Here is a 15,848-nt window from a genome sequence, read left to right as displayed (position 1 = left end):
ACAGTGTTCCCTGCGTGAGGTCCTAGACCTTCAACAACCCCCATGTCCAACATCTCTCACTTTAACCATCCTTATAACTCTATGTTCAGCTTCTCAAGGAGGTAAGTTCAAGATGTCCAAAGGGGGCATCCGTGGTCACTGGCTGTTACTAGCTCTTGCCTCCTTTCCAGCATTTACTGGCAAAATTACGAGGTGGGCAGAACAACACGTGGACAAGGAAACCCAAGAAAGAAGCTCTCCATGCTCTTGCCACTTTGCTCCCAGGATTCCCATCTTTCTAAGGAATTAAAAAAAAAAAACAAAAAACACAATAGGCTGCAGACCAGTTTTTAGGGGAGACTTGTGTGGGCCAAGAGCTGGAGACACCAACTCCCGAGGTTTACCAGCAGCAGAAAGAAGACTGGCTCCAAGTCTACCCAAATGACTTCCTACACGACCTCAGTGCCTGGAGATCAAACCAGTTAACAGGAAAAAAAGAAATAAATAAACCACAGGAACTTCCGGCTGCTATTTCAACAGAACTGACAAATCAGTGCAGATTTTGCTTTTCCTTCCTTCCTAAAAATACAGAATGTGAAAAAAATGGCCCCACAGACTGACTTTTGTGGGTTTCGATGTCTCTCTTTTGGAACGGCATGACCCATTTCTAGAACAGCCTGTCGAATCAGAACCGTAGAAGGCAGAAGGCAGAACTGGTTTCAGAGCGCATGCAGTACTCACCTGCGCCTCTGGGGGGCCCCCTTCATCTCTAATCAGCAGCAGATAGCTTTGTCCATCAACGACAATCTCTTTCTTGAACCTGCCACCTGCCACACACAGAACACCACGTTATAGAGGAAAACAGGGCGGGAGGAGGGCAGACAGACGTGGGCTTCGCTTGTGGAAAAATACACCCTTGGCAGCGGCCTGGGGGCAACTAGCTCTGAGTATCTAGGACTGGATTTCGGAGGTCTCCCACAACCACTGAATTTTAGAACCGAACTCAGACTTTAAAATGTGTCTTTAAGAACCCAAGCACTGTCTGAAGGCACTGTGCCAGGCCAGGCACGCTGGCTGAGAAGCGTGGGATTTTTTTGTAGTCTTTATATGTAAATTCAGAAATTCTCTCTCACTGGGAAACAGAGAACACCAAAATTGTCATTCTCTTGTTGGGTTCACAAGACAGACAAATTTTTCATGCTTGACAGCTGCCTCGTCCACAAAGTACCGCTAAGTTCAGGGCTGAGAACTTGCATTCTCCTCAAGGGAAACCCAGTTTTTGAGAGGAAACACAGAACATCATGAGTGGGGTCTCCGCGGTCAGAGTCACATCGAGGGAAGGACGCTGGACTAGCACACACGGGTTAGACAGAACTACCGATGGGGCCTCCGTGCGGCTGGGACAGTGGTGCAGCGGGCTGACAAGAGGCGTTAGAGACCACGCTGGGTTAGCGAGACCACCAGGGACCCTGCCGGGGCATGGGGGACGGGAGGGAGCAGGTTGCCAGGGCTGCCCTGCACACCCAGGCGGCCTGGACCACAGGCCTCCACAGAATAAAGCAGGCCACTCCTGGCTTCCTCCGCCACACCAAAGACAAATGGCTTTTGAGATTCCGGGCTGAGTCCACTGAGTCGCCCTCACGGGGACCCTCCATTCCTGTCTGAGAAAGCGGCACCTCCGTCCTGCCTCTCACTGTCAACTCCTCTAGGAAGACACCTTAAGAACGCCACGGGAGCCAGACAACCCAACTCTCCAGGCGACACTGCCAGGCCTCCCCACTGGCCCAGAGACTGTGTGCAGGCCTGTGCCTCCCTTCACCAGGGACCTTCCACCTAGAATCCCAGGTCTGGGCCACTTCACTGCCCACCAGGCTGAACACAGAGTTCCTGCCCCAACCCCCACAAGTGTCCAGGGCCCTCCAGAGGGAGGCTGCCACCTGAGGCCGGGGCTCACTGACCTTCTTACCCAGGCTTGCCAGGTCCCTGTACCTGCCCACACACGAGGTCACTCTCCCCACACCTGTCCAGCCCTCCAGGGAACCCTGCTTGCTTTGCTGAGTTTGCTCAGAGTGAAATACAAGAAAAACCTCCAGCACTGCAGCCAAGGCTCACGCTGCTGCAGAGAGAAGTGGGGTTCAAGAAGAGGGCCAGGCAGACGCCCACTAGGTGAGGGCCGCAGCAGGGACAGCTAGGAAAGACACTGCACCCAGACAAGTCCTCCACCGACCCGCCCCAGATGCAAGAACACCTGGGTTCTTCACGGGTTAAGAGGAGGACAACACCCTTCCTCAGTAGGGCTGTGTCCCATCGGACACACCAGACACCCCCTAGGTGTGACGGCCGTCTGAGGTCAAGCCCACACACTCCAACACTCTGTCCGCACCCTGGGGCTGCCCCCCACCAGCTGAGTGGCCTGGCCTTTCTCATCCCCCCCTCTTCACCTTGCTCTACCTGGGTGGACAAGGAAACCTGATGGGCAGGGAGTGACAAAGCCCTCTCAAGTGCCCAGACCACGGGGAGCAGCCCTGGCAAGGCAGTGTCACTCACCATCTCCGCCAAGGTCACCATGTCCTCTCATAAAAGACAAACCCAACACAGTGACCCTGGTTTCCAGACTTCCAGCAGAGGCCAAGAAGGCAAAAATGATCTCCCCATTTTTAATTTGCTAAACAAGAGAGGCTGGGCACCTGCTACTTCCTGGTGAGACGGGCCGAATTCAACCTTTCAAGAAAAAATGACATTTGAAAAGCCAATCTGTCTCTGTCTCCTTGGGAAAACCTCCTCCTTCACACCAAGACTCTGGAGACCTAGTTAGTCACACTGGCCGGGGTCAGGGGAGGCGAACGGGGTCAGTGCAAGAGTTTACACACCTTCCCCACAACTCTGAGTTCTAACTGGGCACCTGAGTGTGGGCACAGCCATGGTGAGCCTGCCTGGGGCCATCTAGCAGGTCGGATCTATCAAACCGTGCATCCCACATGGATTTCCAAAGTCCTCTGATCACAGGAAGATGTCTGTGCTTGAAGCTACTTAAGCGATTTCAAGGTAAAACCTTAGAACTCGTCTGGGGCTGCTGGGTCCCCCAGGGGACACTCTGCCTACAGCCTTCCCACAGCACACTTCCTGGAAGTTGAGAAGCTGAGCAAAGCCAGGGATCCTGGTGGCCAGGGCTGAGCTTCCAAGGCCTCAGGATGGCCTGTCCTCGGTGCTCCAGAAATGCCCTAAGAGCTGGGCAACCGTGCCAGGCCCTCCAAGTGCTGTAGCCGTTCAGACCAATGCTGATCACTCCAACCCACGGGCAGCATGACATTCTACCATGCCACCATCACCCTCCAAGCTCGGGTTGAAGTCTTGGACTCCCTGACCGCGATATGACATTAGGAGGTCATACTGGCATAAGGTGGTCTAACACAACACGGGGAATGTGGGGACACACACGATGGATGCCACAAGAAGACAAAAGCAGCGATTTCCAAGCCAAGAGACACCCGGTCTATCGGGAAACCATCAGAAGCTGGAGAGAGGTGGGGACAGGTTCTCCCTCACAGCCTCAGGGAACCAACCCTGCCGCGACCCCGGCTTGGACTCTGGCTGCAGAACTGAGCCAGCACACCTCTGTTGTCAAGCCGTCGGCGTGCGGCACCTGCCTGCTGCAGACCGTGCAGACTAACGTGATCTTGCTACCAAGTGCCCTCCTCTATGCACTGGCCTGTGCATGGACACACGCGGTGTCTTCCCCAGCTGCGTAGGCCGTGGCTCCAAATCAGCCAGGCAGCCTGACCTTGCACCTGAGCTTCAGCGCAGAGGGACCCTCCTGGTCAGCAGCACCACACTCCAGTGTTTGCAGAGACCTCATCTCAGTCCTGACTGGCCGCCCCAACCTCTGGTCAAGGTAGACACACCAGCCACCCAGATGCCCATGCCAGCTCTGCACACATCTTCACTCCTTTGGGGACGCCTACTGTCTACAAGCCACCAGGCTGTGCCCAGGGAACATGGGTGTCTGTCCCCCCATCCACAAGCACAAAGTCCCAAAGCAGAGACCAGAGGCCTCTGGACCAAAGGAGAGTGGACACGCAGGAGTGGGGAGAAGCCTGGCCAAAGGGGCGGTCAGAGAGGGACCGTAGACTGGAGAGGGCTGAGGGGGGTAGGCCGCAGGGCTGGGTGAGGACGGCCTGGAGGACGAAGCCAGCAGGTACCTCATCCCTGACTTGCTCTGCATAAGCAATCCCGAGGGTGCCAGCACCGAGGCTCAGGAGTCATCCCGCCCAGTCCCGCCCCTGCCCGCCTGCCCTGCCCTGAGGAGATGGACAGCTCTGGAGACCCACTGGACTGCCTGAGCCTCCGTGCGTGTCCTCTGTAACATGGGCTTTCCTTCACAGGCAGGCAACCGAGGAAACACACTCAGAACCTGCGGAGGACCCAGCAGCGGCGGGTCAGCCAGGTCTCCATGCAGAATCCGTCCCCTTCCCTGCTCAGCCCTCAACATCCGGCCTCCAGACCTCTGCAAACCTCCACTGTGGCCTCACATTCTCAGAACAGCCTGTGCTCCTCGGCTGGGTTTCTGCAAGCTTCCTCCTGCCGGCTGCCAGCCTCTGGGCCCTCTCAGACACTGCACATCCAGAGGGTCCCACCACAGCCCTGTCCTGAGCCCAGCCCGCACCTCCTCACCCCAGGGCTCAGCCTCCCTGTGCAGCCCCAGCTGGCCCCACCCTCCCAGCTGCTCCCCAAACATCAGGACATGTGGGGCCCCCTGCTAGGTCCACCCTCCACCCAGCTTAGCCATCTTGCTTCCTCAGGCTGACCTCACTGACTAGGTGGCCTCCAAAGCAAAAGGAGGGGAATGGAGTCTGTCCCTGGGGACAATGACATTCCCTGCCATGGCAGCAGCCCCAAGGCCTTCAGCACACCTCAGCCACCTCCCTGGGGAGCAGGACCACTGGGCATCAGCGTCCAGCTCTCGCAGGATGCCACGATGACGCTCCTCCCCACAGGCACATTGGCACTGTCCATGTCTTCAGGTGCCAGGTGAGTGGTACTCCTGGGTGCTGGGTGATCAGTACTTCTAGGTGCGGAGCCTCAGCCAGGAAAGGCTCCCAGGAGGTGCGGAGCTCCCTCCTGAACTCGGCCATGGCTCTGGCTTGGCAACCCCAGGTGAAGGGCTGCAGACCCAACTCCCACCACCTCCACAAGGAGGGGACTCTGCCCCCATCCGGAAGGCCTCTTCCTGCTCTGAAGTCACTTCCTCCGCCCCCCGAAACAGCATAATTCATCTTTCATTTCACCAAACGCTCAGGCACCCAGACTGGGGAACTGAGAACATGACGCAGGGGCGCTCCCGACACAAGCAGGCTCCGCTAGAGTCCATGCTGGCACCTGGAGAGGCAGACCACAGGGAGCAGGTGCAGGGGGTCAGGTGACAAGTCAGGCTTTGACAACTGTCTTCTCCAGCTTCCCTGAAGGAAAATCCTTGAAATGAGAGTATCATTGGTGGCAGAATGGTCCCAGCAGGTCCTGTTGCCCTTGGTGTGGCCGAGTATCCCTTATCCAAGATGCTGGGGACCACAGTTGCTTCAGAGCCTTTTCAGATTTAGAAAGTTTGCAGAGACTTCACCAGCTGATCATCCCTAATCCGAAAATCTGAAATGATCCCAAATCTGAAACTATTTGAGCATCACATTAGTTCTCCAAATGTTTTGGATTTTGGAGCATTTTGGATTCCAGATTTTTGAATCACAAGTGTTCAATCTGTATTTTAAATTCAAACCTGCCTTCTCATCCCAGTCATTAGATATTTTCCTACCTGAATTTTAGGGAACATACCCAAACTCCATATCCAAGTTCACTTTTTAATGTAGATTTTTAAAATCTATTTGATATTCAATTTTCCAGAAGGTCCTACCAGTTATCACACCACCTTGCCACAGCCCATGCTATAGACTTGTTGCACGAGTGACAGTCAATCTTCTCTGCCTGCCCATTATTATTACGTAACATTATGTTTCATCAGGGACAATTTATTTTCAAAAGTGGCTTCAGTCTCCCCAAACCTGGCCTCCATGATGGATAGCACTGACAAAGGCCTGGCTCAGACACCTGGGAGCAGGTGCTGGCGATCAGGTGACAATCGGAGGTAGGCCAACCCTGGAGCTGGCCTTCCGGGCTGGGCAACAGGCATGACTTGCCCTCTCCAAGGTGATGCCAGGACCCTGCAGCTTTGGTAACAGCACCACAGGATGGGGAGACAGAGCGCCCCCTCCTGCTCCTTCCCAAGCCAAGGGAGGCACGGCATGCCACGCCCTCAGCACACAGGCAGGTCTGTGCGCCATTGCCGAGGGGACTGTGCGAACCCAGTGCCACTCAACCCAGCAGCACCTCGCACACTCACTGCCCACCCCCACCCCCCACGCCATCACCAGAGGAGCAGCTCCTTATGGGAAAGCAACCTTGAGCGTGATTTATGGGGGTTCCACTTCACCCCAAAGGCAGGCTGACTTCCCAGGAAGGCTGCCCACCACGCCCCTGCAGTGTGCCCTGGGCCTGCAGCTGTAAGAGCCAGGCATCTCCCTACAGCCAGCGGGGCAGAGAGAGGGAGGTGGGCAGACGAGCCCTCCTAGGTGTGAGGTGGGCGTGCTCGGTGAAACAGAAGCACGGCAGGAAAGGAACGGCGCCGCGGGGCTCTTCCAGCTCTTCCACGTCTCTTCATGACGTCTTACGGGTGTCCCTTACCGTCCAACCTCAGCCCGTTCCTGAGCCTCACACTGTGGGAACGAGTTCAAGATCCGGGAGGCTGGAGTAAGAACTCGGTTCCTTCTGGCACTTCAATCACACAGCCAAGAGCTACTGCGCTGAGGTCCCTTTTAAATGTCTCATCCATGTTGTCAGTTCTGCTTTAAGAGGGGAAAATAAAGCAACTGCAATTTCCTATTCAAAAAAAAAAAAAAAAATCTCTGTTGGGAGTAAACACGCCGCAGATGTTTGACATTTCTGTTCTATCATTTTCACTAATTGGACTGAAAGCTATTAACGTATCATTAGCAGTTCTGCAAGCAGCAGAGTGGCAGCCATGACAGCCAGCCTTCCAACACTCTGTGCAGGGTTTCTTTCTCCCCAGGACATCTCCATTATGCTCACAGCATCCTGTGACCCCAACACCTCCAGATCCACCAGGGAAAGTTCAGATGCTGATTGCGATCCCTGCAGCCGGCTGCAGAGAGAACCTCATTCCCAGAAGGCTTAGCGGCTCCTTACCCCACTTTCCTCCTATGACCTTGTGCAGTGCCAAGGCCTAGGGACCCACAGTGGCACAGTCCCATCTGGAAATGAGATTGTCCAGTGCCCTCAGCTGAGGCTGCAGGGGGTCTGCCTTCCCTCGTCCACTGACAGCCGCTGCAGCTGTGAAGCCATCACTGCGCTTAGGAAAACCTCGAGGAGGACGCCCTAGACACCCGCCTGCAACTTCCGTTCTTCACTATTGGTCTCCATCCTTAGATTCTCATGAACAAGCCAAGGATGGAAACTATTCTTGAGAGTAAGCTGCATTTGAGAGCACACAGTTCCCCTTTTCCTTTGGAAAGAGGAGGGGAATTTGAGCATCTGACCCTGAGGTCACTGGGCAGCAGATGCTCTCTGGGGGCTGCAGATGGGCTTGCACTTTCTCAACTGTGACAAGGGGGACGCAGCCCAAGAAGCAGCTAGGGGTCCTCCAGCCATGGCCGACAGGGACGTCCACGAAGATGTTTTGTAATTTTACCTAAAACTTTCTCGCTTGTTATTTCGTGGTATTTTAGATAAAACAGGAAGAATATCTGCAAAGTGGACTGAGAACACACTGAAAAGGACTGTGAACTCTTGTTTCACCCTGAGGGATCATAAAACAAATTTAATCAGGAATTTGCCTTTGTCTTCCCAGCACAGGGGTTGAGCCCAGGGGCACTCTAGCACTGAGCTGCATCCCCAGCCCCTTCCACCTTTTTGTTGTTGTTTATATTTTACTTAGCAACAGGGTCTCCATGAGTTGCTTAGGACCTCACTTAGTTGCTGAGGTTGGCTCTGAACTCGTGATCCTCCTGCCTCAGCCTCCTGAGCCACTGGGATAAGAGGCATGCACCACCGTGTGCAGCCATTTTTTATCTTGAGACAGGGTTTTGCTAAGTTGTTGAGGCTCGCCTTGACCTCAATTCTCCTGCCTCAGCTTCCGGAGTCAGCGGGATTACAGGCATGCACCACCACACCCAGCTGCCAGATTAAAAAAAAAAAAAATCCATCTGGCTTTTTAAACGGGGGGGGGGGAATACTTAAAAATACTTAAGTCAGTAACTTATTTACATTGGGGCTTTGAAAAAGTTTTTCATTGTGACATTTAAAAGGAATTTTGGACCGCATGTTATTTTTACACTGTGAAAAAAGGTTTACTGGTAAATTATCTTACAAACCTCAACTGAATCAGATTTTACTTGCTCTGGCAATTTTGTTTTTTTAAAACGTAACATTTGGAAATAAAAAGGTACTATTCCAAGGGTGCACCACAGGGGGTAAGGACCCGCGGGATGCCAGCTATGCACCTCTGTGGCTGGGACACTCAGGCTCTGACTTGAGAGGAGAAGCGCTGGCCTCCACTCAGTCCCCAGTGAGACAAAGGGAAGCAGGAAGGAGTCCTGGTCAGCGCGGCAGGTCAGAACTCCCCCAAACTGGACTGCCTTTCCTAACTATCCCTGATGAAACAGGGAGGGGACTAAACACCAGAAGAATGAGAGAAGGGGCCCAGGTGAATGTAACAGCCCGCGCAGGTGGGCACCAGCAAGGGGACTCTCGGGAGGCTGGGTGGGAGGGGCGTCTGGCTCCTGCCCCACCCCCACCCAGCAACACCCCAGATCACTTTACCCCAAAGAGGAGGGGAGGAGAGGAAGGGAGGCCATGGTCCTGCCCCCTCTGACTCCTGACTAAGGAACAGGACTCATAAGGCACCGAGGTGAGCAGGGGAATGAGCATTCATACCATGCCCCAGGACAGGCCCCCACAGGGCAGTTCAGAGGGGCAGGCAGAACACAATACACCTATGGGACGCCACCCTCCTCGGGGGCAATGACATCCCTCCCAGGTCCTGCGGTCCAGACAGCAGGGTCGAAGCCCAGGTGCTGCACTCCCCTGCAGCTGCGGGACACGTGGGGCAGGCGGCAAAGGGGAATGCGGGTGACTGACCAGCCCTTCTGGTCCAGGGCACTCAAGGGACGGCTCTCTTCAACCCCATTTCCCCCACCACAGGAGGCAGGACAGAGGACGCTCCCAACAGCCCAAGGTGCCTCAGAACAGAGGGAAGCTTCCCAGGTTGACCACCACAGTCCGCCTGGGCCCAGCGGGAGCGAGCAGCTCTGACCGGAACAGCCGCCTGGTGAAGTCAGAGCGGCCTCAATGCGGCAGAGACTGTCTGGGAGACGCCGAGGGGGAGACACGCAGGAGGAACGCTCAGGGCAGGACTTCATGGAAAGGCCCCCCAGGGGAAAGGGGACAGGAGGGAGCAGAGCTGCTGGAGAGAAAACCAACTCAGGGGGAATCCTCGCCACCTCCCACACAGAGTGACGGCACCCAGAACCAGCACCAGTGCTCCTAAGGACAGAGGCCTGGCAACAGCACTGGGACGGAGGAGGGGACGCATGAGAAGACGGGAGCTGAGAGATGTGGCGGGGCGGGGGGGGGCTCCTGTAGAGGGTTCAGCCCAGAGGGCTGGGGAAAGCGTCCACAGGAGAGGACGGACGACCCGCAGGGCCAGTGGGATCTCTGACGACAGGTCCCAGCAAGAGGGGGAGAAAAGTCTTCAAAGATGAAGGACAGGGGGTTTTCCTGAAATGCAGAAAGACCCGAATGTACAGATCCAAGGGGCCAGCAAAATCCCAGAAAGCTCCAATTCCAGAAAACTAGGGCAGGCCCCCAGCTTTAGAGATGTGCCTCCTGAGCCTGTGGGAAAACCCGGGGCGCACACGGCAGGAGCCCCACAAGAGGGGCTGCTGCAAGGGTTTTCACACAGGATTGTTTGGGACACTGTGTTGCAGTAACAACCAACTAAGTGAGGCCAGGGGCAGATGGACAGGCTGTCAGCAATGCCCCCCCCCCCGCCCCCCAAAAGGAAAGCTGGGAAGCTGCAGCTCCAAACTGCACCTTCCAAAACCTTGTCTTGATTTGGGCGCACCTGAAAGCCCTGTGGACGAGCACGTGGGCGGGAGGCAGCCTGCCTTGTCACGAGGGACAGGCCAGCCGCCTGGTATGACCTAAATCAGGTGGAGTTCTTAGCGTGGATCTGATGCTTACCTCCAGGTGGGAGGCTTCGATCTGAAACGTCTCTGTCTCTTCTCCCGATTGAACTTGGCATTTGGAAGTCCCACTCTTCCTAACACTTCAACGCTTTTGGATTTATTAATTGAAGAGTACTTTGAAGTTGCAAGTAGTTGATAGGTTTAAGAAAAACACAGAGCCGCTCGCTTGAGTAAGTAGCTCAAGATTCTCGACGGCAAGTAAACAAAGCGAACATTAACTGGGTGGAAAGGCAGATGTGAAACTGAAACGTGGAGACTCGGGTCCTATTTCATGTTCTTGAAAAGAGCTGTATTGTTGTCTTCAATAACAAGGAGTCCAAAATGTATCGACGGACCTGAAATTTTTATTGATGAAATACTCTTAGGTACTAGAAAGCTGCTTTAAGTGTCTTTTAAAAATGTGATTTGCTGCTCAAGAAGATGATGGAAAACTAATGTTCAGAGAGATGGCTTCTTGAATTTCCAAAACTTGGATTCAATTTCTTTACATTTCAGTTTCCAAGAGCTCTGGGTTAAAATACCAATTGGCAAATTCACACACAAAACCCATTAAGAGCTCTCTTCTCCACATTACACCCTGTAAAACACTTTGGCCAGGTGGTTAGCGTGGGATACGCAGACCAACCTCCACCATCCACACCCACATTTTGTCAGTTTTTCCCCCTAAAACACCCCACCCAAACGTGCTGACAGCACATCCTCCCAGCAAAACGAGCTCCTGACCCTGTTGCACAGTCGGACACTGAAGAGAAAGAAACACGTGGCATCGTCAGGGACCTTGTGGGGAGGGTGGCCAAGAAGGGCACACTAGGACTTCACTTTGAAACAGGCCATGGACACAGGAGAAATGGCCCGGAGGGAGGAGCCCATATGTGCACAACCAGGCGCCTCCTTGGGCAGCAGAGCCTGTCTGGCCCCCAGGGAGGATAAGGCAAGGCCCACTCAGCTGCCCCTGCGCCACGCCTGGGACCTTCCTGCAGAGCTGCCACTGGAAGAGATCCTGGACTCCTAAAAGCTCCACGAAAGTCACTCTTCTCCCCCAAAACTCAATAGCCAACCTCAAGTCTCACACCCAGCTGTGGCCAGCTCATCCCACATGGCACAGCAAGCTGACGTCCTGCTGAGCCTCGGGGCTTGTTTGCTGATCGGTAAAATGGGTGAGAGGATCAAACAAGTTTCCTTCGAAGGGCCAACTTCAGGCCACACCTGCAGCTGAAGAGCTTTCCAGCTTCTGCAATCTCAGTCTCGGCAGGTGGACGCACAGGTAGTAACAGCCGCTGGCTTGTCCTGCCACGGTCAGGAGCGCACAGGGGCTGGCAGCTCCTGGTAACGTACCATTACCAGTGGCTCAAAAATCCAACTCATCGTGGCAGCTTCACAATGACGGCATCATTGTTTCCAAATGGAGCCACACACACACAATGTCCCGGGACATCCAATGAAAAGGAGAAGCAGGTCTAAAATGATGTTGCAGAGGATGAAAGATGTGTGTCTTGCTCTCAGATTCCCACAGACAAACCCGCCTCTCCCAGGACTGTGGTTGCCCATGCCTTCTGGAGATCCAGGAGCTTCCTCGTCCCCCTCACGTCAAAGCAGCTCATGAGGTAAGCAAGTCCTGGACAAGTGCTTCTCCAATGGCTCCGGGAAAAGGGTTCCAGAAGTCTCAGGACTTATCCATGTGGGTGGCATGTTTCCAACTCAGAGCAGAGCGTCCAGGCAAGTAGAGATCAGGGGAACGACCGTCATCCTCAACCAACTGCACGCTTTGGTTCTCACTGCTCTTGGGCCAGAGGACTCTAGGCGACCCCTTTCCAACCGTCCCGTTACAGCCCGTGGCTGGCTTCTGCCCTCCGCCTGCGTCAGTCGCTGGAGTCCTGGCCTCTGAAGCATACTCTCGAGTCCCACAGTGCGCTAGGCACTGGGTCAGGGCTGGGAGTGCAAAGACAGCGGCAGGCTCTGTGCCCTGGACAAGCTTGGTGCCAAGGGAGGGGAGACAAGGAAAGAGGCCACACTTGAGACCAGAAGACCAGTCAGGTGGGCTGGGAGGCCACAGGCGGCCAGGCCTGGCTGACTTTCAGTCATCAGTGAAGGAGCCTCGCAGTCAGATCTGACTTAACGATCAAACAAGCGACCTTCGGACCACTGCTGGGGCAGCTAATGCTCGGTGCCCGCAACAGCCCCAGAAAGGGCTCGCGGGTTCCACTGAGTGTGTCCACCATGCATGCCAGTCCTTCAGAGGACAGGCACTTCAGGTTGGTTGTTTCATTTGTAATATTTTGCACACTTAAGTATTTAAAAATAAAAAGTAAAGCAGAGGCCTCGGTGGATGAAGAAAAGAAGCCCTACTCCTCGCCTAGGCAAAGCTTCCTCACCGAGCAGTGCACCAAGCCTGAACTACGTCCCCTAGTGCCAGGATTGGGTCCATGGGAGCAGTGCAGGGGGCAATGCAGGCAGCCTGGGGGGCTACCCAGCTCCAACGCCAGGGCCAACACATCCTACCTCTCTACACCCTCGGATCACAGCGTTCTAAGCCAGTGCTTGCCGTGGGAAAGTAACTTCATGCTAAGAGATGATGTGTTACACGAACCCTGTTTTTGAATATGCAACTCTGGAAATGAATATGCAGAAGGACTGGTTTACAGTGGTTCGTTCACATGTAACTCTGAATACAAACAAGGTATCAGGCTACGGGGAGCAACCGTCCCCCTAGGTGGCACTTCATTCCTCAGCCCCATTCCTGTCCGTCATCAGGAGCACAACAGGAGCAGGGCTGGAAGCTGCCTGGGGAACAGCCAGAGACCAGCACCAAGGCACCGCACGTTGGATTCTGCTTTGTCTTTTACAACCCCCTTTAAAACCTCTAAAACCCCTTCGTAGCTCACCGGCAGTAACACTCCAGCCAAAAACTCCCTCCCCTACTGGGTGGGGTCTGTCCTGGGATATTTCTTTCTGCAGGTGCTGGGGATGGAGTCAGGGCCTCTCCATGCTAGACAAGTGCTCGACCGCAGAGCTCCACCCCAGCCCTCACCTCAGATATTTCTTTTGCTGATGGTCACATTCCACTTTCCCCATGTCCTCTGGGAAATTGTGTTAAGATCCTCTATCAAGAGTATCATTATGGCTGGGTTGTGGTTCAGCGGTAGAGCGCTCACCTAGCACGTGCAAGGCCCTGGGTTTGATCCTCAGCACCACATAAAAATACAGAAAAAAATTAAGTTACGATACCTTTGTGTCCAACTACAACTAAAAAAAATAAATGTTAAAAAGAGTGTGGTTACTTTATTAGAAGGAGTTCTCCAGGTCTCTGTCCCTCCTTCAGAGCACCTGCACCCCCACCCCCCACCAGGGCCAGCTTTGTTTGCTGGGGAGCACCAAGACCCCTGTGGTCTGCCACCCAGAGTGGGTGGAGACCAGATGTCCCTGTGACGTTCTCCTGGGAACATAAGCCCCTGGGACGCATCAGAACAAGCCACATCTGCCACCCAGGCTGACGTACACTCAGGACGAGACCTCTGCCTGAGTCAGAGAACATGCCAGGACACAGCGCTCTGGGCAGCTGGACACACCTGGAGCCAGTTCACCTTAGATGGCTCCTGACGGGGCAGGAGAATTGGGTGCAGAGGATTTGGGGGGCCAGACACCAGCAGCTCACTGCTATCACCTGAGTCAGTTCTGAGGCCACAGGGGTCTGGAGATTCCTCCTGTCCGTTCCCTGAAGTCTGTCTCAGGGCCAGCCAGCATGACTGCTGTGGCGGTCAGGACACAGGGGGCTGGCCCCGCCTTCCTCCCCCCTCCCTCTCCTGGGCTGCCCACACAGCTTCTCCTCCATCCCTGCTGCAGTGAAGACGACCTCGGGCCAGTTCCACTTCCGGATGCCGCAGCTGCCCCACACTCGGGCTGACAGCTCTTCCTGCATCCCCGGGTCCTGTCCAGGCTCAAGTCCACCCCTTCCTCTAGGCGTGTGGAGTGAACACACACTGCGCTGGCTTCCTCACCAAGGCCCTCTGCACACGACACACTCCCCCTCAACACAGCTGGCTCCTTCCTTTGGCTCAAAGAACAACTCCCGCATGTTTGTTGTCTGTAGTGGTAACAACAGGATATGTCAGGAGAGGTCCTCCTGAACCTTCATCCTGCCTCAGAATTCTTCCTGACACGGAATGTGCCAGAAGCCAAGGATGGAGAAAGGAACAGACCATGAGTTGAACCTGATTTCTGTTTCTGGTCTGGGTCAATAGATGAATTTATCAGGTTTAAGTAAATGGATCAGATGAAGCGGTCATGTTTTGTACATTACTGGCAGCTGCCTGTGGCTCAATTTTTACTAAGATATACGCCCCCGCCCCCCCCACACACACACAGCTGGCCCAGTCCTTCTCAGATCTTACTGCTGGTATCCAAAGCCTCAGCTCTCAGGCCAGTGGTGGCCGAGGCCTCAGGAGCATGCAGGCGGAGGGAGAGCTAGGAACCACATCACCACAAGCAGATTCTCCTATGAGCTTCTTTCTGGCACCTGTCTTAATTTGCTGTTGGTATTTCTTTCAATCTCTACCTCCCCTGCCTCCATGCCCCCTGTTCCTTGCCCCGAGGCTGGCTTCAGCCCAGGATTTCTTCCTTTCATAGGGAAAACCTCTCAGCCCTGACCCAGGACTGCCCAAGTCAAGGAGTGGGTACGTGTAACGATGATCAGCAGGTGTCCTCTGAACAGCGGGCCTCTCCCCTCTGCTGGGACCAGCAAGTGTGCAGGGCAGGGAGGAGGTGGTGGATGAAGGCCACGCAGGATGGTGTGGGGGAAAAAAGCTTTGTGGACCCCCTTGTCTCAGGTCCAGACAAGGCCCAAAAGCCCTCCGTCGGCACTTCCTGCCCTCCAGGATGGAGAGGGAAATACTGCCTAAAAAGGTGCGAGGGCCAAGCATAACACCGCCCGCAACCTGTCCACGTGGGAAAGGCTGCATCAAGCGGCATCTGTCAGTTGAAGCTTGAAAGGGCAATGTGTTGCGTATGGACATGGGACCCGGATCTGCCCCCACTCCTCTCCGGGGCCCGCCTGCTCTCCAACCCTTCTATAACACGCCTGCCCCACCAACAGTTCAAGGAGGCTGACCTCACTGCCCCTCAGACAGTGGCCAATCAGAATGCCCCCTCAGATCCCAACAGTGTTGGTTGTTTTAGGGAAAAGCACGTGATACAAGTGAGGCCAATTGCTACTGACCTTAAATCTTCTGCAGGAGCAACTGAGAAAAACATCCAACCTTCCTCCCCATCGGGTGTGAGCACCAGGGATCACTTGGTCAGTGGGTGCCACCAAGTGGGGCACCAACAGTGGCATGAAGTCCAATAGTGGCAACAAGTGGAAAGAGGCTCCTCGGGAACCTAAGTGGATTTAGGATCAGGGTTTTTCTAAATCCTCCAACCTGGCTGCTCTGTAGGCCACCTGATTAAGTCCACCACCACAGCACCACCCCTTTTCTGCCCGAGTCATCTAAGCTGCTCAACTATCCCTGGCACCGGAGGGTGTAGACCACTACCAGGAACCTGGCCCTGGGGCTCCTGGACAGA

At 54.7% G+C, this 15,848-nt stretch overlaps 1 protein-coding gene and 1 long non-coding RNA gene across 11 annotated transcripts in view; one reads left to right on the top strand and one right to left on the bottom strand.

Moving 5' to 3' along the window:
- The window catches only part of Agap1 (ArfGAP with GTPase domain, ankyrin repeat and PH domain 1), a 353,309-nt gene that overhangs the window by 299,096 nt on the left and 38,365 nt on the right, over window positions 1-15,848 (bottom strand). For all 10 annotated transcript variants that reach the window (XR_007349582.1, XM_048808782.1, XM_048808781.1 and 7 more), the window contains one exon: window positions 721-806. Coding sequence is in view for 8 of the 10 variants with exons in the window: in XM_048808782.1 (XP_048664739.1) it covers window positions 721-806 (86 nt within the window). In the remaining 2 variants the exon portion in view is untranslated. The remainder of the gene's footprint in view (window positions 1-720; window positions 807-15,848) is intronic.
- Window positions 1-15,848, top strand: part of LOC125618307 — a 29,310-nt gene that overhangs the window by 2,967 nt on the left and 10,495 nt on the right. Inside the window, exon 2 of the long non-coding RNA XR_007349583.1 lies at window positions 12,312-12,318. This is a non-coding gene — a long non-coding RNA (uncharacterized LOC125618307). The remainder of the gene's footprint in view (window positions 1-12,311; window positions 12,319-15,848) is intronic.

This window comes from Marmota marmota, unplaced genomic scaffold, assembly GCF_001458135.2.
Source record: "Marmota marmota marmota unplaced genomic scaffold, marMar, whole genome shotgun sequence".
In the NCBI taxonomy this organism is placed as follows: Eukaryota; Metazoa; Chordata; class Mammalia; order Rodentia; family Sciuridae; genus Marmota; species Marmota marmota.
The sequence above is the reverse complement of the archived record's forward strand: the minus strand, read 5'-3'. Positions and strand labels throughout refer to the sequence as shown.